We start from the raw sequence: 23,051 nt of genomic DNA on the forward strand, positions 1-23,051 counted from the left end.
CAAGTGGGCAGGGGTGGGGTTAAATGAAACAGAGCAAGGAGGGCATCCGGCCACAGTGACTGGGGTGCGATGGGCCCCCCCACAGTGATAGCTGTCTTATTACGACCAAGATTGCCGTCTGGGGCTGGAGACCCGGATGGTGGCCCGGAGACCATGGCGCTTCTCTCCTGCCTCCCACGTGGAGCCCCAGGTGACATCTCTGTGCTCCCAGAGCCTCAGGCTCTCCCGGTGCTCGAACCCACCTTGACCCTTAACCATTTCAGCCAATCACCAACTCTGTCCTCCCAGCCCAGCCGCCTGGCTTTTCCAGACCCCTCCACAGCCAGGCCTGGCAGGACCCACTTCCCCATCCTGTCCCCGAGCAACCAGGCCCCCCTGCTCCCACTCACTGCCCAGAAAGCCTCCAGGCCTGGGAGTTCCAAAGAACGTATCTGGGAGGGCGCTTCGTCCACACACCCACACGGCCCCAGAGCCAAGGGGACAGTCGTCAGTTACTCACACGTTCCTTCGTTTCCTTAGTTCGGTTCATCCGTTCACTTAACCCACAGGCATTTACTGAATGGCCACCAGGGACCAGACACTGTGCTGAGTACCCTTGCATAAAACGTATCCCAACCGAGTGAGAAAGAAGGGCCTGGGCTGGAGGAGGTTTCCAAAGTCCCAGGCGGTGCTTTGTAGACCTCAAGCGGCGTTAGCAGGTGGAAGCTACCGGCCGGTCCCGTAAAAGCAGCCTGAGCTGGCCAAGCTGTGCCCCAGGAGGGAGTCAGGGCACCCACCATGTGTCCCCTCCACCAGCGTCCTGCCGCTTCTGCTCTCCTGGCTCCTGCCTCTCGCCCCCTCTTGTTGGACTGAGTTCTCGCTGGCTCCCTGCTGACGTCATGTGGCTCCCCATCGCCCACCATCTCTGCCCAGGGCCTCTCGTCCAGACGGTGACCAGGCCCCTCTCTGTGTGTCACTGTCCCCCCCCCGCCCCTCACGCCTCGTGGATCAGACCCACATTGTCCTGTAGACTGCGGAGGGATCCTAGGTGCACAGGTACTCCTGACCTTCTCTGTCTCCCTCCAGTCTTCCACGCTGCCCCCTTTCTCCCAAACACCCGGTCGGGACTCTCTCTTCCTCCACCTTCCACTGACTCAGGACTGCCTGAGCACCCAGCCAGGGAGGCACCCACAGTCCTGGGTGGCCAAGTGGTCTCTGGGTCTGGGGAGGGGGCCTACCTTTGACGGCCACGTGGACACTCTGGCTGATGGACAGCTGGGGCTGGATGAGAACGCTGCACAGGTACTCGCCCTCGTCCATGCCCTTCTGAACATCGGTCAGCTTCAGGGTCCCGTTCTCGAACACCACCTGGCGGTGGTTGTCGGGCAGCAGTAGGGCGTCCTTATACCACTTGATGGAGTAGTAGGGGTAGCCGATGACCCTGCAGTTGATAAGGGTGTCCCGCCCGGCGACAGCTGTGATGTTCTTCATCGCCCGGATGCTGGGGGGGCCTGGGCAGGAGTCAGGAGGGACAGGGGGTGTGGTTAGCCAGGGACAGCCGGAAGCTGCCCTGGGACTCTCTTCTCAGTCGCTTGGCTCTGAAACTATCAGGGGATGGAAATTTGTGGGGCAGGGAGGGGGGCCTTTACTGCAAGGCTCAAGGCAGAGGCTGGACCGGGGCGGGGGCAGTCTTGGTCCCTCCAGGACTCCCCGTTACTAGCTTCAAAGAGGTGCAAACAGACACGCTCCATTCGTGCCTGGGGCCAGAATCCATCCCTCTGATGGGACGGGGTGTTTGAGCCAAGGGAAGCCTCGGCATGAAGTGACCTGGATTTGGGAGGACGGGTCCTCATTTACAAGATTCAGATTTGGGGGTCCCGGTGGACATGTGGAGATTTGGCTATTTTCATTCAACTTGCTCATCATGGTCTGGAACCAAAAAGGATCTTGTATACGTTATATATTTAAAGGACAGTAGGAAGGTCTTCGTTGGATGAGCCGATGACTTTTTTCCAAACAGGTTAAGCGCATTTTGTGGGTCCCTGAGAAGGGGCCTTAAATGAGGGGCTCTGATCGCACTGACTGTGGGGAGGGGGTATCTTCAGCTGGGTTGCCAGGCAGGTGGCAATGTGGGAGTGGTAAAGAGGGCTCAGAGGCCACCAGGCAGGGTCAGTGCTGGAGTGGGTACAAGAAACTCCAAGCTTCAGGTGCCTCCTGAGAAGACAAGGGACTGGACCAGGGGATCCCGGGACCCTGTAGCTCTAAGCCTTCCCATGTGAAGAAGGCAGGAGGGTGGCCAATGGGAGCCCACCTTTCTCATGTGGGGGTTGGAGACCTGACACAGGTGAATTTAGTGGGAACCGCTGCTCTCCTTCCTGTGCCCATGGCAGCCACCCGTGCCCCTCCCTCCTCCTCCTCCTGTGCCCTTGGGTTAGGAGTCCCTGGAGGGGCCAGATGAGGACCGTCTCACCCACAGGGCTGCAAAGCTTCTGAGGGGGCCCTTGTCACCACAGTGACTTGGAGAGCTGAGATATGGGGATGATCATCTGAGGACTGCTTCCCCCACTCCTGGGGGTGTCTGCCACGGGGCACCCCCGCCCAGCCTGAGCCTCCCGCTCTTGATGGCTTGGGTCTCGGTGGGGAAGAGGGGACGGCAAACTGGGGGGAAGACAGTGTGCTTGCTCCCGGCTGCTTACGCCTCCTGCAGCATTCGAGGGCCGGCTCGGTGGGAGGACGCTGGGAGCACAGCTCTGATGGACACCCCCATCAAAGGTCAAGCCTGGCCCCACTGCCCCATCCTTGTCCTTGTCCTTACAAGGCCCTGGTAGGGCTGGTGGTTGCTATGGGGTGTGGGGTGTGTCGTACCCAGGGCCAGAGAGTCTTGATGGGGAGGGTTGGGGTAGGGGGTAGGTACCACTGGAGGAGGAGAAGGGGGAGGAGGAGGGGACAAGAATGCAAAGGGTGGGGGTGACCGTACCACACACACACACGTGCACATACACACACACACACACACACACACACACACGGATGATGGGGTTGTGGAGGGCAGGGAAGAGGGGAGAAAGAGAGGAGAGAGACCTCTACTAAAATCAAAATGACAGTTAATAAGTACTAATCACCACAAGAATGATGGTAACCACAGAGATGGCAAAGAACTCAAAAGCCTATTCTGATATTTAAATGTAGACAGGCACCTCTTACGTTTATTCGCGCCTGATATTCAGCACTGCCCACCGAGTTCCGCGCCGTGCACCGGTATACGCCCCCGTCGCGGATCTGGGGGCCCGTGACGTTCATGTGGCTGATGGTGGTGCCGTCGGACATGGTGTGCTGGTTGGTGCGGTGGCTCCCGTCCCGCACGATGGGCTCGTCGTCCAGGGCCCAGGTGACGGTGGGGGGCGGGGCGCCCTTGGCCGCACACATCAGCGAGAACTGCTCCCCGGGGTTGACCACCTTCTCGCTGAAGGACGAGACAATGCGGGGCGTGCCATCTGCAGGGAGAGAAGAGCCCCCCCGCTGAGGGTCACGGAGCCACAGAGAGACCGCCAGCCAGGCCACCCCGCCCTGGCAGAAGGGGAGGAGACAAAGCGGATGCTGACGACAATGATCACGACAGAGCTCCCATGGACATCGACTCATGTGCTATCCACACAGCCCTGTGACGCGCCCATTACTACCGCCCACGATTCAGGACCCCTGGATTTGAATCCTCCTGCAGCCACTCGTGAGCTCTGTGTCTTTGGGGAAGCTGCTCAACTTCTCTGAATCTTCCCATTTCTTATCTGTGGAGGATGGAGATATTGGGGACAGCCACTCTACCCTCCTCATACTGATGCCGGGAGGTCGAAACGGACGACTGCGTTAAAGATGCTTTGCAGGGCGCTTTTGTAAGCGCTCAGTGAATGTCAGCTCCTGTCGCCTTTTCTTTTTCTGCCTCTCGCCTCCCTGCGTTAGTAAAGACGACGGGGCTCAAGAACCCCATGTGGAACCAGGACCTGACTGGGCCAGACCCGCAGAGTCTGATTCCAGCCCTCATTCCAGCAGGTGGGAGCTGGGGTGCTGTGGTCCTGTTAGCAAAGAGCCTGAAGTTTGAGGCTTAGCTGCTGCCCAGAGGCACCGGTGCGTGTGTGTGGCTGGAACTTAAGTCTCGGCTAGCTCAGTAACCCTGGACAGGACAATCAGCCCTGCCGCCCTACCTTCCTCCATGGAACAGGAGACACGTAGTTCCTGACCCTGGCCATCCTTCCACACAGGGTCGTTGTAAAGGGTTAAAGTATGTGTTATGCACTTTAGCAAGTAAAAACCGAAACAAACATTTAGAAAAAGGTAAGGCAAATGTAACATGGTGTTTTACATCCCACCCACATTTCACACTAAGATGCTGACGGTAATCTGGTCCGCCAGTCCCCAGCTCCATTTCTGGGGGAGACCCTCACCTAAAATACGGAAAGAGCCTGGCGCCTGGCAGAGCCTGGGACTGCGCACTAGGGGTCACAGCCGTCGCAACACCCACCCCCACCCCCACCCCGCCACTTCCTTTCCTGAACTCTCTCCCTTTCTGGCTGCCCCCCCCCCTTCCCACTCTCTGCCTTTCCCACCAGCCTCATTTCCCACATCCCTACTCCGGACCGGCCAGCAACGGCTGTCCTCTGAGAAAACGCGCGGTGTGGGGAGTCAGTTAGTCAGGGAGTCCCCAGAGATGTAAGGGGCCCATCTTGAACTGCTCTGTGCCTGCCTTCTGTGCTTCCTCGTGAGGAAGAGAGGTCAGGATCTGGCTGGACAAGAAGAGGCAGGGGCTGAGGGAGGGCGGCACTTTACCGGGCACTGTCCTAGGGTGAGGGATAAGGGGATACCTAGTCCCAAGGCTAGGAATGAGGACCCGCAGGTTGTGACAGGTAGACCTGTGGGGCTTGCCCGGGTTTGGTGCCTTTGTTACTACAGCGAAAAATCCTTGGAAGCAATAGGATTGAGGGTTTTTTGTTGTTGTTGTTGTTGTTGTTGTTGTTGTTGCTTTTGTAGCAACAAAGGAGCCGGGAAACCACTAAATTTATTGGTAAGGATAGGGTCTCTGCTAACCCCCACTGTATCTTTCTTCTTCGTGCAGATAAGAAAAAGATGCCTCCTCTGTGTGGTCACAGCCTGGTGCCAGGGCTCACGGCTTGGCAAGTGGGATTCAAGCTGGATTTCAGTCCTTACTCTTGGTCCGGCCCTCTTGGTTGGGTGCTTTGTGCAGTGAACAACCTGGACAACCATACATATGTGCCAGGTGAGGAACCCTGGGTGGTAGTAAGTAGCTTTACAGGGAGAGAGAAGCAAGTGAAAACCCAGGTCTGTGATAAGAAACAGAGCCTGCTGTGAAGAGGCCTCGGTCATGGAGAGGATTCAAAAACCCATGAGGCTGGCAAGAAAGGCAGAGAATGAGGAGAGAAGGACACCTAGAAAAAGAGGGCTCAAGGAAGAAGGCAGAGGAGGGGCCAAAGGCAGTGACTCCTGGTGGGCAGTCCCGGGGCCTTGGTGAGACTGAAAGCCTTTGAGATCCTAAAGAACACTCCTTTAATAGTAAGATTCTGGTGATTTCGGAGGGCAGGGCAAGACGGCCCGGTGGTTAAGAGACTTGAGTTCAGATCCCAACTCTTGACTCTTGGCAGAGCTGAATGACCTCGGGCAAATGACTGAAGCCTCAGTTTCCTCAGCTATAAAAATAGGGAACTTAAAAAAAAAAAAAGCATCTCCCCACAGGGCCCGTGGGCGGAGGAACTAAGCCAGGCACCCGCCTGGACGGATGTCTGCTATCAGGAGGGGAGGGAGGCAGCCTGGGGCAGGGCACCTCCCGGCCAGGCCCCGGGGGTCCTGAACCCACCCCTGTGCTGGCTGCCCCAGCTCACCCTCCAGCACAATGATGGCGAAGTCCTGTGCGGTCTGGGCCTTGCGGGTGGCGAAGCACTGGTAGGCCCCGGAGTGGCTCTTCTGGGCCGAGGTGATGAGCAGCGTCTCGTTGCTGAGACCGCGGATGGAGACGGCCTCGTCGGGCAGCACCAGCTCAGTGTTGCGGTACCAGCGGATGGTGAACTCCGGGGAGCCCAGCAGGGCACAGGACAGGATGACCGTGCTGCCGATGCCGGTCTTCAGCTTCTTTGGTGTCAGGGTCACGTGAAGGGGGTCTGGGCCAAGCCAGCAGGGGAGGGGTGAGGGGGAAAGGTGGGGGGAGGAAAAGAAAAGAGAAAGGGCTTACCGTGGAGCAGTGTGGCTGGGGGTGGGCTGGGGGAGGCCCTGGTTCTGTCTCCAGACTCCTGGTGAGGGGGACCGGGCCGAGTGAATTCCCTCTCTAGACCTCAGTTTACCCGTCTGTCAAATGTCAGCGTCAGGCCGGGAGATCGCTCTGTACCTCTTGTGATGACGGCCTGCACTTTCTCGATGTGCGCGTCGGGGTGGGGGGGGGGCCGGGGAGCACCCTTCAGCTCATAAGGAGGACGGGAGACTGGCTGGCTCGTCATCTCCCCTGACCCCCACCCCAGAAACCAGGGAGGCCCCCGGGGCCCTGCCACCTGTCTCTCACACCCACACAGGTAACCAATTTACACGCACCAGGACTCTGCTCTTCACCCCCACCTCCCCTGCCCTGCTGCAGGTCCCCAGCTCCCAGCCCGCGACCATCCTCCTCCCTCCCTGCGTCCCTCCATCCGTTCTCTGTGCTGTGGCTGGCCACTGCCCCGCTTGGAATGGCCATGGTGCCCAACAACTCCGTGTGGCATTCAAGGCCACCGGGGCCCCTGAGGACCTCCCCCCCTTCTCAGCTCCACACTCCTCGAGCAGCAGTGCCCTGTCTGGGCACCCTGGGCTATTTCTTGCCCCAGAGCCTCCACCTAGAGCATTCTTTGTCCCCTTTGCCTAAGGCCTACTCATCCTTCACACTGCGCTCAGGACACCTCTGCCAGGAAGACTTCCTAGATACCACTCCCGTCCCAGGCTGGGTCAGGACCCCTCTTCTGGGCCTCCCTGTGTGTAACTAGGACCACACAAAGCACGTGGTCTCTTAATCACTTCTCTGTGTCTGTCTCTCCCTCTGGGTGGTGAGCACTTGAGAGCAGAACAACGTCTGTCACCTTCCATCTCTGCCCCAGGCTGGCCTCTCTCCCCAGATCCCCGTGGGCTTGGGGTTCTCTATAGGAGAACCCTACACAGGACCCCCCGTGACGTAGCCTGGAGGATAGGGGACCCCAGCCTGGCTGGGTGGGGTGTAGTCAAAGTGCACAGGAGTCTGCTCGCACTGAGTTCTCCCGCTGTCCCCGAGTCCCCGCCCTGGAACCGCCAGTGCACACAAGGCAGGTAGCATCCCATGCGTCCCAGTCCCCAGCTGGGGCTCCCGCCGTCCTGCCCTACACACTTGGAGACAAGATGGGCAGAGGCTTGGGGGGCAGAATGGGGGTGTGTGTGTGTGAAAAGCATGCTTTCCTGCCTATGGCCCCGGCAGAGAGGGGCAGTCAGAGAGGACGGAAGGCAGAGAAAAGTTATGTCACTTTCCCTTGAACCTGGCTGTCCAGCTGAGCCCAGTGTGGGAGGAAGATGGGCAGCTGAGTGTCAGAGGGGGAATGAGGCGCACCTACGTGTACAAGCCAGCTGGGGTGTGCCCATGGGTGGGGGCGGCCACTCGTACGTCCGGGCGCGTGTGCCCGGATGTGAGCATGTTGGCAAGTAGCATGGGTGCCTGTGTGATGTGTATGGGTACGGTATACGTGGGCATGTACGTACGGAGAAACGGGCATGTGAACTTTCAACCCACCTGCCTGAACGTGTGTGTACATGTGCGTGTGTCTACGTGCGTATGTGAGTATCTGCTCGCCTATGCGTCCTGAGGCGGGAGCTGTGAACACCACATTACCCAGAGTCAGGCTTGCTAATTTTCCGAGGACTCAGGGGTGTGCCGCCCTCCTGACCTGTGCCCTGAGACAGCGTGTGTGTATGTCTGTGAGCATGAGATGAGAGAGAGAGAGACAGAGAGAGAGAGAGACAGAGAGAGAGAGAGACAGAGAGAGAGAGAGAGAGAGAGAGAGAGTGTGTGTGTGTGTGTGTGTGTGTGTGTGTGTGTGTACCAGGAGGGTGGGGAACAGGGGGGAAGGCATATTGAATGATTTGGGACAGTACTTAGGGCAAGGAGTGGGGTATCAGCCCTGGTCCCTCCCCCTGTCTGCCCTGCTGGCTGGGGCGCGTTAGCACGTGAGGAGCCCCCGTCCCCTGAAACGGGGCTCTAACCCAAACATCTGCATCATGCACCGTCACTCCCACAGTGTTTCCTGAGGGTCCTGCTCTTCCCGCTTCACATGTGTTCACATGTGGGGGGACTTCTTCCCAGCACTGCATGCAGATGATAAACGTACCCCGACTGTCAAGATGCCCTCGTCTATGGGAAGGAGACGGGGTCACATCTGGGCTGAGGACGACAGGAGACCAGGCCCGGGAGGCCAGCCCGGCGGGGAGAACACCCGGGGGTCTGCAGACCTGCAGCTCTATGCTCTTGACGTGGGTGGGGGTGGGGGTGGGGGTGGGGCGGGAGGGCTTCCCTGCTCAATCTTTATGACGGAGGGAACTTCTCTGCAGGATGGGAGCTGGATCCTCTCTGGACGGCCTCCTCCCACTGCCCAGGTTGAGTGACCCTCACGATGCCGTTCAGTACAACATTCAGGGCCTCAGGCTGTGTTGTTGCTCTGCAGGAGTGAGATTCCCCGAGGGTCTCCAAATCCCAGGCAACCTACTGCCCACGCCCTTCCTGCAGCCCAGACAGCAGGCAGCTCAGAGAGTCGGCCTCTGGATTCCAGGGCTGGAAGGGGCCTCTGCACTTTGCCGACGGGGAGCCCCAGGCCAGGTCACACGAGGCGGGGGTGGGGAGGGGTTCTCTGGCACCGGCCCCTCTGCCCACCTGGGGGCTCAGCAGCAGCACGGGTCTGCTAAGGCTTTCCACTCTCCCCAGGGGCTCGCTGGACCCCAGGAGGCCAGGGGATCTGGGATGGGGGAAGGAACAGGCAGGACCAGAGCCGATGCCCCGCTGGTAGGTCCTGGGAAAGTTGCCTTGGTCAGTTATGCCTGTGTCTGATCTGATTGATCAGTGCCCCGCTCAATTATTGCTAAATATGCTGAATATTGTCTCTGATGGGATACATACATCCTCTCTACTGGATTAACATCAGCACTGTTTAGACTAGTTCAGACACTCCCTTCTCCCAACAGGCCAGGAAGCGCTGTGAGCTCACTACGTCACTGTCACCCTCATGGTTCCTTCTTACCCTCGTGACCTCAGGAGGCAGGAAGCTCCCGGGATCATTATCCCATTTTGCGGAAGAGGACACTGTGGTGGTGATCACCGTTATGTGATTTGCCCAAAGTCGGTTACTCTCTGATAAAACCAGAACCAGGGGCGTCTGGGTGGCTCAGTCGATTAAGTGTCTGACTTCGGCTCGGGTCATGATCTCATGGCTCGTGAGTTCGAGCCCCATGTCAAGCTCTGTGCTGACAGCTCAGAGCCTGGAGCCTGCTTCTGTGTGTGTCTCTCTCTCAGCACCTCCCCCCACCCCCCACTCATGCTCTGTCTGTCTCTCTCAAAAATAAATAAACATTAAAAAAAATTAATACCAGAGCCAAAAGCAGACCTTCTGATTTCAAGCCCAGAGTTTTCTGGGATGTGAAACTGTCTTCCCAAACCAGGGGATTATCCCCTGGGGCCGGCCAGAGGCAGGTGCGGTCCCTCCCTGTCACACTGCAGTGCTCTCAAAGGTTACTGGGGCTGGAACAGGGGCTTCTCCCACTCACCAATGACTGTGAGGGTGCCTGTGGCCTCTGCTGAGCCAAAGGTGTTGGTGACCTCACAAATGTAGGTGCCGCTGTCCTCAGTCCGCAGGTCACTGATGGTCAACCCTGTGATGCGTTTGGTCCAGCGGCTGTCAGGCCGGGAGGGGGCGGCCGTCCTTGAGCCAGCGGATGGCAGGGATGGGGTAGCCGGAGGCCGTGCAGGGCAGCTCCACGGTGTGACCGGCCCACACTTCCTGGGAATGGAAGCCGTCCAGGATGGTGGGGATCGACTCGGCAGGGTCTGGAAGGCAGAGAGCATCAGTGGCCCTGGCGAGGCCTGAACAGGATGAATTGGGGGTGGGGATGGGGAGGCAAGCCCCCAAACATCTGCTACCCCCGGATGGCCCGGTGTGGACGAGACCTCCTGATGTCCCCTGGGCCTCGGACTCTGGCCCAAGCTCTCCTACTCGGGCTGGACATAGGTCCTGAGAATCATGACTGGAAGCAGGGGCTTGTGGGGGAAGAGGCTGGGGAGGGCAGACTAGGCTAGAGTGACAGACAGACAGATGGAACAACGGAAACAGCGAGAGGTGCAGAGAAGGAGAGGGTGTGTGTGAGAGCTCCCTTCACAGAAACAGTGCCTGGAGTCTGGCCCAGACCCAGGAGCAGTCATACATACCCTGTGACACGAGAATCAGCACTTCTCGAATTTGCGATTCTTGTGAAGTCTTGCTCTGGGCCTCAGACTGGACTGGGGGTGCCCTTCAGGGATGCGGGGACAATCTGCCCTGTCCTGTCTCCTCCCACCCGCAATCCTGGCAAACTCAGAGAGGGCCGTGCATTTCCATCTGCACCCAGAAGGATCCAGAAGTTAAGCCTTCTGCAAACCACACCTGCCATCCCGAACGATTCTCTATTTTGCATTCCCATACCAAGAGAAACCAGTGGCTGCCGGACCCGTGGCCCGGAACCGCAGAAGACCCGGGCCCCTGGCTGGCAGGGTTCTGTGTGTGATGCTGTGACGTTTCTGAGTGGTGATCTAGCTGCTCACAGCCTCGTTCTTACCCTAAGAGGCCTCCCCGAGTTTTCCGCCTTGGGAGACCTCCTCCTGCTATAAAACCCGCAGAGGCTCCCCTCTACCTCCATGATACAACTCACACTGCTTATCCTGAGTGAGGCCTGCTATGATGTGGGGTCCGGTCCCGGCCAGGTCCCCGGCCTAGGCTGCCCTCACCTACCTCCTCGTGGCAGTGGTTTCCCACTGGTGTCATGCCGTGTCCCCACACTGCCCTCCCCGCCGGATGCCCAGCCTCCCGCTCTGCTCGGCCGACGCCTCTTCATCTTTCACAAACCAGCTTCCGTGTCGCCCCTTCTGGATGCCCTCCTCCCCCCGCCACTCTCACTGCGTCCCCATAGACTTTCTTCCTCTTTTATTTTCAAACAACCTTCTCTTGTTGTAATGAAAGGGCGAAAAAATGTAACACACGCACACGGCAAAACTTCAGAAAGTAGAGAGAGGCAGGCGGGCATGAGCGGGAGAGGGAGGCTCCCTCGCCCCTGCCCTCAGCCACCTCATCTCCCTCCCCAGAGGCCCCCACTGTTGCCGCTTTGCCCGGGGCCCTTTGCAACAGCGGTTAGCACCGGGCCGCCTATCTGTCTTCTGCAGGAGACGGCCAGCATCTTGAGACAGCGGTGATCCATTGTATCTCCCGTGCCTGCAGAGAGCAGGGCCGTGGCTGTTGAACCACGGATGTCGGGAAGAGGACGAATGGGGGCACTCGGGCACAGGGCGGGCCAGTGGGCTGATTTGCCAGCTTGCAGAGTTTTTATAGGCTCGTGGACTAGGAGAGCTGGCTTAGCAGTCTTGGAGACCACAGACAGGGGAGGACCCTGAGACCAGAGAGGCGCGGTGACCTATCCCGGATCACACTGCAGAGCCTGGATCACCGGCCACGGTCTCCCTGACCCTTGCTGAGAAAATGGAGCCCGAGATGGAATAATCTGATAGGGACTTTTGCTCCAGAGCGAACGGTGAGAGCGGCAGACGCCTCCCCGGCCCCTCCTTGACTGATGGCAAATTTCTCCCGTCATCGGCGCATCTCCCTTGGAGAAGGGTTGGGCTAGGAATGCTCTCTGGGGGAAAGACTTTCTCGAAGACTCTCTACTCCCTCCCTACCGTTCGTAGCTCTTCCGAGGGAGCCTGGGCTGAGGATCAGGACAGCGCGGTGCCGGTGCGGGTCACGGGTAAACTGTGTGACCGTGGGTGAGTCCTGTTGTGTCCCAGCGCCAAAGAGCTTGGCCGAGCGAAACCACTATGCAGATGTGCCCGGCGATTACTGTTTGGCACCCGCCCTCCCTCCCCACCAGCGTCTGCGGCCTCTTCCCCACACAACCCTGTGGGAACGGTCGGGATAAACAAACCCGGTGCCAGGCAAGAATTACTCAATGTGACACTTAATTGATGCAAAATACACAAATTCCGTGGCACAGCGCAGAATTTACAAGCGGAGGGGCCGACGGGGCGGTGGAGGAAGGGGCGGGGGGGAGGGAATTAATCACCGAGTCTCAGGCGTGAAATTAAATTCTGAGGGAAAGAAACCTCTTTCATTACTCCGGAGCAGAAGTAAAATGCTGCGGCGTGTACGGGCGACAGCCCGGGGGGGATCGGGCGCTGCCGGGGCTGGTGCGGGGCTGGGGGAGACAGATGGCTGGGCCCCGAGAAATCTCCGGGGGCGTGCCGGGGCTGGAGGGCTGGGGGCGCCCCGGGGAGGCTGCTGGGACCTCCCCCGGTCGGACCAGCAGCGCTGCCCGGGAGAGGCACCCTGAACACGGCTTCTGCACCTGACTTTGCACTCCCCGAGCTGGGGCGCCCTGGGCTAGTCCGCCAGCCTCTCTGGTCACTGGTTTCCTCTTTATAAATGCAGATAATGTCTATTCCACGGAGTTAATGCTCGCGGAAGCTCCTGGTAAACGCTAAACAAGCACGTACATGCATAGAATGGTTGTTTCGGGGGTGCGTTATAGGGGGCTCGGGCTACTCTTGTCACTGCCTCCTTCACCTTGGACAATACAGAAAAATGGCTCTCCTCCCCTTCCCCAACACAGGCACTTTGGAAGGGAGGAGGAATACTAACGCAGCAACAAAAGGCCACTGCCAAAACACAGCGCTCCCTGCGGGGCAGAGCCCAGACTAAGCCTTTTCCATCTGGTATCTATTCCTCCCAGCAACCCCCGGGGGGCGGGGTATGTTTTGTCGCTCCCATTTTACAGATGAGGAAGCTGAGGTTTGAGACGTCCCTTCGTTTGGGCCAACTTGCACGTGGTGAGGCTAAGCCTCAACCTTGGGCTGGATTCAGAGTCCTTCCTTCCCGCCCTCTGTATCCAGCTCTGCGAGGACCGAAGGGTATGGTGGAGGCCCTCGTCCGATGACCATCAGAGACACTCTGCCACGTGGGTCCTTCTGCTCCTTCCTCTCGCCTTAGGGCCTGGGCAGACAGGGGCAGCCGTCCCTTGGGGTGTGCGGGCTCAGACCCCCTCCCCCCCCCCCGCCCCGGTGCCACCTCTCCATCTGCTGACCCGGAGCTTCTGGCTAGAGAGGGGCCGCACCCTTCCCAGCCACCAGCCGGGGAGCCCTCGGGGGTGCGGGCCACTACAGAGTGAACCGTCTCAGCGGAAACCACGGCCAGCCTCTCTCGTTCAGGACTGACGGAGCCCCGCCTCAAGCCGGAGAGGATCTGCGGTGTGTGGGGCCGGAGGCTGAGGCCCCGAGCTCCCCGACGTGCCCCCCTCGCACCCCCTCTGCACCGCCTTGCTCCCGTATCACTTGCGTTTTTGCCGAGACAAGCAGCTTGCAGATGGCCTTGTCACATCACATCACATCAGGGCCGTGTCACCGGCGGGGCCCCTTCCCCTTGGCTCCCTCCGCTTCCTTCCCTCCAGGTCCCTCCTGCTTCTCTCAGATCTCGTTCACTCTTGACTTCCCCTCTGCCTTTGTCTCTCTGCGTAGGTTTTCTTCCGTTTTCTCCCTGTCCCGGGTCTACTCTGTGCCTGCGCCTCTCCCCTCGTCTGGCCGGGGGCCTCCCTATCTTTACTGCCGTGTCTCTTCGTCTCTGGTGCGTCTCTTATTCTCTTCCTACCTCCCCCGCTTCTCCTCACCGCCGGTGGGGAATGGAGACCAGAAGGAGAAGGGCTGGCATAACCTCCAGTCTAAAGAGTGTCTTTTTTGAGACACCTGCCCACGCCCCCCCAGAAGTGGAGGTGAGATTGGCAGGATGAAGGGGCCAAGTACGTGTGCTGGAGAGGAGGGGGATGTCTGCACTGTGCCCACGTTTTATGAGAAGCATGCAGATGAGATGCAAAACAGCATGTAGACAAGTGCCCATAATTTGGAAGGGAAGCACTCCAACACATTTGGGAGCTGGGCTGCAGATTCTGAAGTCCAGCCACGAAGACAGGGCCTCTTAGTACAGTCGCCTTGCCTTCCCGCATGACAGTTTCCCCTGGCATTGGTTAATTCCACAAATATTTACTTAGCACCTACTATGTGCCAGGCATAGGCCCAGGTGCTGGAGACACAGAGGAGAATCGGAGAGCCCCACCCCTGCCCTGCTGGCTCCCACTCTCCTGTTGTTGCCTCCAAACGTGCCAGGCAAACGAGAGAGGGGTCTGGGCTAGAGTTCATCTGGGTCCTCACCAAACCCCAGAAGGTCAGAGTCAGACAGAATCAGAGTGGTCATCTAGTCAAGCTACTTCTCTGGGGTCCCCGAGAGGTCACGTGATTGGGTGGGCCTAGCCTCCAACACCACTGCTCTATCCGTTCACCCTCCCTCCAAAAGCCGCTCCAATCCCACCTCCTCGAACAGCAGAGATGGTCAAATTGCAGGTCACAAACCGCGAGGAACTTGTGAAATCCATTTGGTAAGTTGCGACCAGCATTTAAGTAAATCAAAATTGGACAGCATCGAATAGAAAATATCAGAGTGCATTTAAATGCACATGGTAGGAAATACCAGAGTGCACGGCACAGGTTAGGATAAAAATGTCTATCTGCAGATCGCAGTCAAAAGAGTTTGAAAAAGTACAGTTCCAGAAAGGCACTGTTCCTTGAGGGGTACCATGTGTCCTCCTTTACTCTGTGACTGGGGCATGAATGGGGTGTTCAACTGACCCTTCCCATGGGGGTGTCCACACTCTGGATGCAGAGTGTGAGTCCTGGCTTTGCCTCCCACTGGTTAAACAGTTGGGGCAAGTCGCTTGGCTTCCCTAAGATCTGGTTTTCTCACCTGTAAAACACATCAGTGTATACCCCACAAGGCTATCACGGTGCCTAAAGGATAGCAGAGGAGTGAGCTCTCTGGCATGCAGGGGACTTAATAACCATTAGCTTCCATCCTTCCTAAAAGGTGATAATAATCATTCCTGGGGTGCCTGGGTGGCTCAGTCGGTTAGGTCTCCGACTTCGGCTCATGTCATGATCTCATGGGTTGTGAGTTCAAGCCCCGCATTGGGCTCTGTGCCGAGGGCTCAGAGCCTGGAGCCTGCTTCAGATTCTGTGTCTCTCTCTCTGCCCCTCCCTGCTCACACTCCGTCTGTGTCTCTCAAAAAAAATAAAATAAACATTAATTTTTTTTTAAAGTGATGATCATTCCAGAATAAGCATCCTTTATTTAATTTACAAATAGTTTTGCTTCTGAATTCTATTCTGCCTACTTTTAAGCTATAACAAAAGAGACACATGCACTCATAAATAGGTCAAATAGAATCTTAAAATACATTTAGAGACACGAAGGAAAAAAAACTTCCCTTATCTGATCTAATTTCACCTAATCGTTAACTATGTTTGAATATCAGGTTCTGTTTAGGAGCCTCCTGGCAGCAAGGGCAAAAAAAGGAAACAGAAGATGGATTCCATTAACCCTCATTATCTGATAAATGGCAACACATCAGTTCTTCAGGTGAGCTCGCTTCCTTAGGTACAGACTCTGAAGTTCTTACATGAAGGGCCCTCCACACCAAGCTGGACGACTTCTGCCCCAGGAGGTCCTATGTTTGTGTTCCTTAAGCTCCTTCTCCGAGGCTCCCGACTGCCTAGATACACAGCAGCCTTCCCGGTCCCTGGTGCGGACGTGCCCACCCCAGGGCTGGGCTGGCGCCCGCTGCAACCCCCTCACCTACCTGTCACAGAGAGGCGGGCCCCATTGCTCTGCCGGGTCTCCCCGCTATATTTGTGCTTGGTGATGCAGCGGTAGGTGGAGAGGGCGTCCTCTTTCTGCACGTCCGAGATGTACAGCCCGCCGTGGTGAGTAATAAAAAACCTGTTTTCTGGAGACAGAATCAAGATATAATCCATTACTCCCTTGGCTGGGCACACCACCAGAAGCAACTCAGGCCGGCGGCCGGCCTTTCTCCCAGAACCGTTATTCCTTTCAGTGTTAGATGCTTCAGAGTTTTATAGAACTATAGTAGGCTTTAGGGTCAGACCGAGACCTGGGTTCCAAACTGACTTGTCCACTTATCAGCTGTGTGATCTCGGAAAACCTACTTAACTTCTCTGAGCCCTATGTGTACAACGGGGTACAAATAACACCTCGCGGGGTGGATATAAGGATTAAAAATAATAATGAAGTGGCACATAGCAAGTGAGGGTCAGCGTCACCCGGTGAATGTCAGTCCTCATCTCTCCTATGTCTGTGCAAAAGCTTGCAAAGCTCTTTCACGTCCATCGCTCATTTGTCCTTACAACCGTTTGTGTGTCCTCTCCATTTTCAGGTCACACAGCCAGTAAGCAGAGCAGAACTCAGCCTTCTGGTTCCCAGCTCTGTGCACTAAACCAAACACAAGCGTAAATCCCTTTCTCTCGATTTCAATCGTATATTCACTCATCAAACAGTTACGGAGGCCAAGCTCTGCCAGTAGTGGCGATAGAGAGATCCAGATACACAGTACTAATTCAACACACAGTTCTCGAACGCTCGTTTTGTGCAAGGCGCAGGTGCAGGCACTGTGCTTTGCTTTTCCAGGTCCTACTGTCAGGACTCGGCAGGGAAGCCAGAAGGACAGGCAGTAAGACACCCATTTTGCTGATGGTGACATATGACTCCACTTAGAGATGCAATGGGTTTCCAAGGTCCCGGGGCAGACCTTGAATTTGAGCTGGTGAGCGCTGATTTTAAAAGGGGAGAATGTGGACTTGACAGTTGGGGAGGGGCTTGCATTCAGCTTCAGACTCCCCTAAGCGCATGGCAGGGCCCTCCCACCCAAGAGCCAGCCAAACTGGGATTGAGGAGCTAAGTTTGGGTCCCTCTGCCTGTTCTCTGGGGGCTAGGCTGCTTCCTCCCGCCTGGGGGCTGAGTGACACCCCCTCCCCCTCAACCCCTGATAAGAGCTCTGATACTGGCTCACTCTCCTATTAGAAATATTCTGGGGCGCCTGGGTGGCTCAGTCGGTTGAGCGTCCGACTTCGGCTCAGGTCATGATCTCGCGGTCCGTGAGTTCGAGCCCCGCGTCGGGCCCTGTGCTGACAGCTCAGAGCCTGGAGCCTGTTTCCGATTCTGTGTCTCCCTCTCTCTGACCCTCCCCCATTCATGCTCTGTCTCTCTCTGTCTCAAAAATAAATAAACGTTAAAAAAAAAAAAAAAAAAGAAATATTCCGGGTGGCTCAGTTGGTTGAGCATCTGACTTGGGCTCAGGTCACGATCTCGCGGTTTGTGAGTTCGAGCCCCGCGTCGGGCTCACTGCTGTCAGCGCAGAGCCTGCTTTGGATCCTCTGTCCCCCTGGCTGTGCCCCTCTGCTTGTGCTCTCCCCAAAATACATACATATATATTTTTTTAAAAAAAGGAATATTCCGTGACGCCCCACCCAGCAAGCACAAGCCTCAGTACCGGGGGACGGGGATCTCACCGGTGACACTTTGTGACAAGGCATGTTGTACGTACGGCTGAGAAGCTTAAAGTGTCTACCACAGCTTTGACAAGGTTCTCCAGCCTTCCTCGGAGGATCTGTGGCTTCAGCAGCCCCTCCCAAAGTGGAGAGCTCTGACTTTTAGAGAGATCTTCCTGGGTCACAGTTGGTCTCCTCGAGGCTCCCTCCATGGGTCCTGGTTCTACTCATGAGAGCCCCACAGAGCTATCCTGAGCCCGGGTCACTGCCACACTGCCACACACACTGGAAGGGAGCTGTCGTGCCTTTAATGTTTCTGCGGCCTAAGCAGCGTAGGGGTTTGTGTCTTAGTATTTATTTAATACGGTTTCAAATAACTTCGTCAATCTGGGTGACCTCTTGTTTCTTCATAAACTTTGGTTTATCTGCACATCTCCTAGTCTTCCCGCTCTCCCATACACCGTTGTATAGGACTAGACCTACTATGTGCCGCCACTTGGCCAAGTGGCTGGGGCCTAGCAACTGGCCTCGCGTGACCAGCGCAGGAGAGGGCTGGACTGCCAACCCCCCCAGCCCAACATGGTTTGCTTCCTACAGGGGACAGAGAGGGAGTAGAAGGCAGCCCCATCACCCCATGGTCTCACACTCGACTGGCACTCAGCCAGCGCCCTGGTCTTGGGTCTGTGAACCGCTGTGAGGACACCTGCCGTCTCTCCACCCTCGGACACCCGGCTGTTGTGGGCCCACACCTGGGACGTCACATGGTTCCCCCGTGAGTGACGTGTTGCTGCCCCCCCCCCCGGGTGCATGCTTGGCCATGTGGCAGGATGCCAGTCCTCTGGACCCCCGCCGTGCCCCTCCGGCACACGGACCACACCTCACAGACCCCCGCTCAGTGCTGTGGGTTAAGAGACGTGGAGGAAAGTGGGAGGGAGCCCAGCCCTGCTGCCGGCAGTCGGAGAGGACCCGGGGGAAGCACAGAGAAAGCCTGGCTTCCCCGCCAGACTCTGAACGTGCCGTTTTGTCTCCATGTTGTGACATCCCAAAGTCAAATGCGGAAGCTCTCCCGTGATTTATTATGTAACTGGGACTGGAATGCAGAAGTATGGGAGGGTGCTGCTGATCAGAAGTACCCGGCCGGGGGCGTGGTGGCGGGGTGAGGAAAAACAGGAAGGACCCCCGATCCGGCACCAGCAGCTTGGCCCCCGTGATCTCGCAGCTCCCCGCACCCCGGGAAGACGGTGCATTCGGTCCTACTGGAATTCGAAGCTGGGAAGGGGTGCTGCGGTGATGTGGTGGGGAGCTGGGGTTTCTATAGCAACAAGCAGCTGCTGCATCTGATGTTTCACATCCTTCATTGTCCTCATTTCCCCCCTCCCTTCCCCCCTTCTTGTGCATATTTAATTGCAGTAACGTTTCCAGACACAGTGTATCGTTCCTCCTGAAACAAAGGCGGGCCGGCCGCAGCCAGGGGGATGCACAGTGCTGGAGAGAGGGGACGGAGAAATCAGGGTATTATGTTAATCCCCCCTGGGGCCGGGGGGGGGGGGGCTTGTGCAACATCAGTTCTGCATGTTTGATGAGAATCAGATGACGGGCCCTGCTGGGGAAGGGAAGCAGCAAGAGGCCTGTGGAGTGAGCGGCAGGCGGCGATGGGCGGGGGAGGCACAGCCAGCTGGTGGGGGGTTCAGAGGGGCCAGGGCCCCACAAAACGGCTGGCTCTCCGATGGGGTGCCCTGGCAGTCGGGCAGCCCCCACCCTGCACTCCAAATGGGACCAGCCATCCCTGGAACGGGTAGAGGAGCAACTTATCCTCTACCCTGGCCCCTTCCGCCAGGGGGTAGGCTGGGTCCAGCCGGAGGAAGGACAGAGTGGCAGCCGGGACCACTGGGTCCAGCTTGCATCCTGAGGCCACGTGGGAATGCGTGTCTGGGGTCATGTTTGGTCGACACCAAGATGGGGAGGTACGAATGGCATTCCGTGGTCAGGGGCCGGCAATGCTGGATATCTTGGGTAATAAATACTGTCCGACCCCAAATGCCGGTAGTGTCCATACGGGTTTACGCTGCAAGATCACTTTCCCTTAGGTGCCAAGCTTGGGACATGAGACCGTGTGCAGGGGCGCCCGGGTGGCTCAGTCGGTTCAGCATCCGAGTCGCGATTTCAGCTCAGGTCATGATCTCACGGTTTTGGGGTCGAGCCCTGCATCGGGCTCTGTGCTGACAGCCGGGAGCCTCCTTGGGATTCTCTGTCTCCCTCTCTCGCTGCCCCTCCCCTGCTCGTGTTCTGTCTCTGTCTCTCAAACTAAATAATTAAGCGTTAAAAAAAAAGGACTGTGTCTAAACGTGGACTCTGCCATTGATGCTGCTTGTGTGTCACATGTCAAAGGCCATGGCTCATCTGTGAACGGGGCCATGACCAGGAAAGTGCTGCGTGTGGTTAAGGAAACCTTTCTTTTAACAAAAATTTTTTTTAATGTTTATTTATTTTTGAAGGAGAGCGATACAGAGCATGAGTCGGGGAGGGGCAGAGAGAGAGGGAGACGCAGGATCCGAAGCAGGCTCCGGGCTCCGAGCGGTCGGCACACAGTCGGATGCCGGGCTCGGACTCGTCAACCAAAGATCATGACCTGAGCCGAAGTCGGACGCCCAATCGACTGAGCCATCCAGGCGCCCCTCTTCTTTTTACTGTTACTAAAAATACTCCACCTGCTTCACCATCCTTCTTCTGGATGGTCTGAAGCAGGCCTCTCCTTTTTTTAAAGCTGCATGTTTACCAAGTACCTGATACATGTCAGGGCAAGGATTTTATACACACTATCTTATTCAATCCCCACAACCCTTTGCAATGGGTACTATTATTTTTACTAACCAAAGCACAGAGAGGTTAAATAACCCACCCATAGTCACACAGCTAGTAAGTGGCAGAGCCCAGATCGTTAGTCTACTTCTTACGCTCTTCCAAATCTCGGTGTCGACTGAGTCTTCTAGAATAGCAGCACCTCTCACAGGAACATATGGTCAGCCAGCCTCTGCTTGGCCGCTTCTGTCAGCGGGGTGGTCACTACCTTACAAAGGAACGCTCATCCGTTCAGTTCTGTTTGGCTTGATTTATCAAGTCGTTCTGGGGCACCCCTCAGTCCTGGACTGGGCTCCCTGGAGAGGTCTTGGACCTAGTCTCTGCTCTTTGGGATTCCATAGTTAGAAGACAATGTCCTACCACCAGGAAGGGGCCCGTTTGGGGACTGCTGAAGGGTGGGGAGGGGATTCAACGGAGGCCATCGGCGAGAAGAGAAAGATTAAGAGGGGCCAAGCTAGCGGGTGTGGTTGGCCGAGCCCGGGACTGGATTTCGGAGAATGGATTGGAGTCCGGGCTCTGCCACTAATGATGGGGTGTGTACTGGGTTGAAGAGTATCTACCCCATCCCCCCTTCCCCCGCCTCCGCCAAATTAATGTCTACTCAGAGCTTGTGAATGGGACCTTATTGGAAATAAGATCTTGGCCAACACAATCAAGTTAAGGTGAGGTCATACTGGATGAGCGTGGGCCCCGAATCCAGTGTGTTCTTCTAGGAACAGGGAAACTTGAACACAGGCACACGACACGGGGAGAAGGCCATGGGAAGACAGACGCAGAGATTGGAGCGACGCGTCTGTAAGCCAACAGACGCAGGCATTGCCAGCAACCCCAGAAGCTAGGCAAGAGTCGAGGAAGACCCTCCTCCAGAGCCTGAGGAGGGAGCAGGTTCCACCCACACCCTGATTCGGGACTTCTGGCCTCCAGGAGTGTGAGCCAGTAAATCTCCCTGGGTTAAGCCGTCAGCTTGTTGCAATTTGTTACGGGAGCCCCGGGCAACCGACACAGGGTGACCTGAGGGGAGTCCGGTCATCTCCCAGGCCCTCAGGTGTCCCGTCTGCAAAAGGAGGAAGAAGGTGGATCCGGTGTGTGTCTTTAAGCATGCCTATACGTTAGAATCATCTAAGGAGCTTTTATTTATTTATTTTTTTTTTAAATTTTTTTTTCAACGTTTTTTATTTATTTTTGGGACAGAGAGAGACAGAGCATGAACGGGGGAGGGGCAGAGAGAGAGGGAGACACAGAATCGGAAACAGGCTCCAGGCTCTGAGCCATCAGCCCAGAGCCCGACGCGGGGCTCGAACTCACGGACCGCGAGATCGTGACCTGGCTGAAGTCGGACGCTTAACCGACTGCGCCACCCAGGCGCCCCTAAGGAGCTTTTAAATTAAACTCAGAATCTCTGGGCGTGTGGCCTGGAAACCGGTATCTAAAAAAAAAAAAAAAAAAAAAAAAAAAAAAGAAGCTTTTCATGTAATGTGCAGCCAGGGCACAGAACCACTGGGTGAGATAAACTCCTGGGGCCCCTTTGCTCTGACAACTGATGTCTCTATGATGGCACCAAACTTTGGAGTCTCGCTTCTCCTTCAGGAAAAACGACTTAATAAATGGGACTTGTGTCCCAGAGCTATCGGGAGAGTCAGACGAAATACGACATGCGAGGGTCCCCGGCACGAACGGCCCCACCTCAAGGAGGTGAGGGGCTCTCAGTCCCCGTGGCCAGGCTTCCTGCAGATTTCCCCCCTGCCTTCTTCCCCAGGAGCTTGGGAATAAAGGGGACCCTCCTCTGCAATTCGGAGGCCCCGCACACAGGTGCTGAGGGAGCCAACGGCATCTTCTCTTTTTCTAAAAGGTCGGAGAGCCGGGCCTCAGAGACTCCTGAGAGCTACAGGAGCCCCGGAGAGAGGATGATAGAAACCTCGGGGCTCCTGGTGGCTCCAGAGGGCTGTGAGGGGGAACAGCTGCCCTCTGCAGAGGCGCGGCCTCTCTCTGCTCTCAGAGGCAAGTGTGAGGGGAAGTTTGGTGGGGAGAGGGTGCGGGCAGAGGAGGAGGAAGGACCGAGGGTTTTTCGGGAAGGTGTGAGCTGGACGGGTCCTACTCAGGCCTACTCCGAATGCCACAGGGACAGCAGCTGCCGAACTGGCTCCTGCTTAGGCCCCTGCCCCTCCCCCAACCGTGCCCAACCCGCAGCCAGAGTGATGCTCTATAACCCAAGTCGGATTATGTGGCTCCTTTGCCCCAAACCCTCCAATAGTTTCTCATTTCACTCAGGGCTGATGGCCAAATAGGTGCCCTAGAAATAAATCTTTCTAGAGCGAATGAAAGAATGAATGAATGAATGAATGAATGAATGAAACTTGCCCAAACTCTAAGGTAGTTTTATCCCCATTCCACTCACGAGGAGACGGCCGCTCAGAGAAGTCAGATAATTCTACCTCCTCCAAGAAGCCTTCCCAGATTAGCCCACTCCCATTTCTGAGTGTTTCTACATCTGGCAAACCTCTTGCACTGCTCATCCCTGTTCCTGCTGTATTCAACCAGATTTTTAAAAAGG

The 23,051-nt window shown here is 56.8% G+C and overlaps 1 protein-coding gene across 1 annotated transcript in view; it reads right to left on the minus strand.

Moving 5' to 3' along the window:
* DSCAML1 (DS cell adhesion molecule like 1) overlaps positions 1 to 23,051 on the minus strand; it is a 348,497-nt gene that overhangs the window by 88,184 nt on the left and 237,262 nt on the right. Inside the window, 6 exon segments of the mRNA XM_030332277.1 lie at positions 1,218 to 1,490; positions 3,177 to 3,473; positions 5,868 to 6,143; positions 9,784 to 9,916; positions 9,918 to 10,063; positions 15,937 to 16,083. Of these exon segments, the coding sequence (XP_030188137.1) occupies positions 1,218 to 1,490; positions 3,177 to 3,473; positions 5,868 to 6,143; positions 9,784 to 9,916; positions 9,918 to 10,063; positions 15,937 to 16,083 (1,272 nt within the window).

Source organism: Lynx canadensis, chromosome D1 (assembly GCF_007474595.2).
Source record: "Lynx canadensis isolate LIC74 chromosome D1, mLynCan4.pri.v2, whole genome shotgun sequence".
Lineage (NCBI taxonomy): Eukaryota > Metazoa > Chordata > Mammalia > Carnivora > Felidae > Lynx > Lynx canadensis.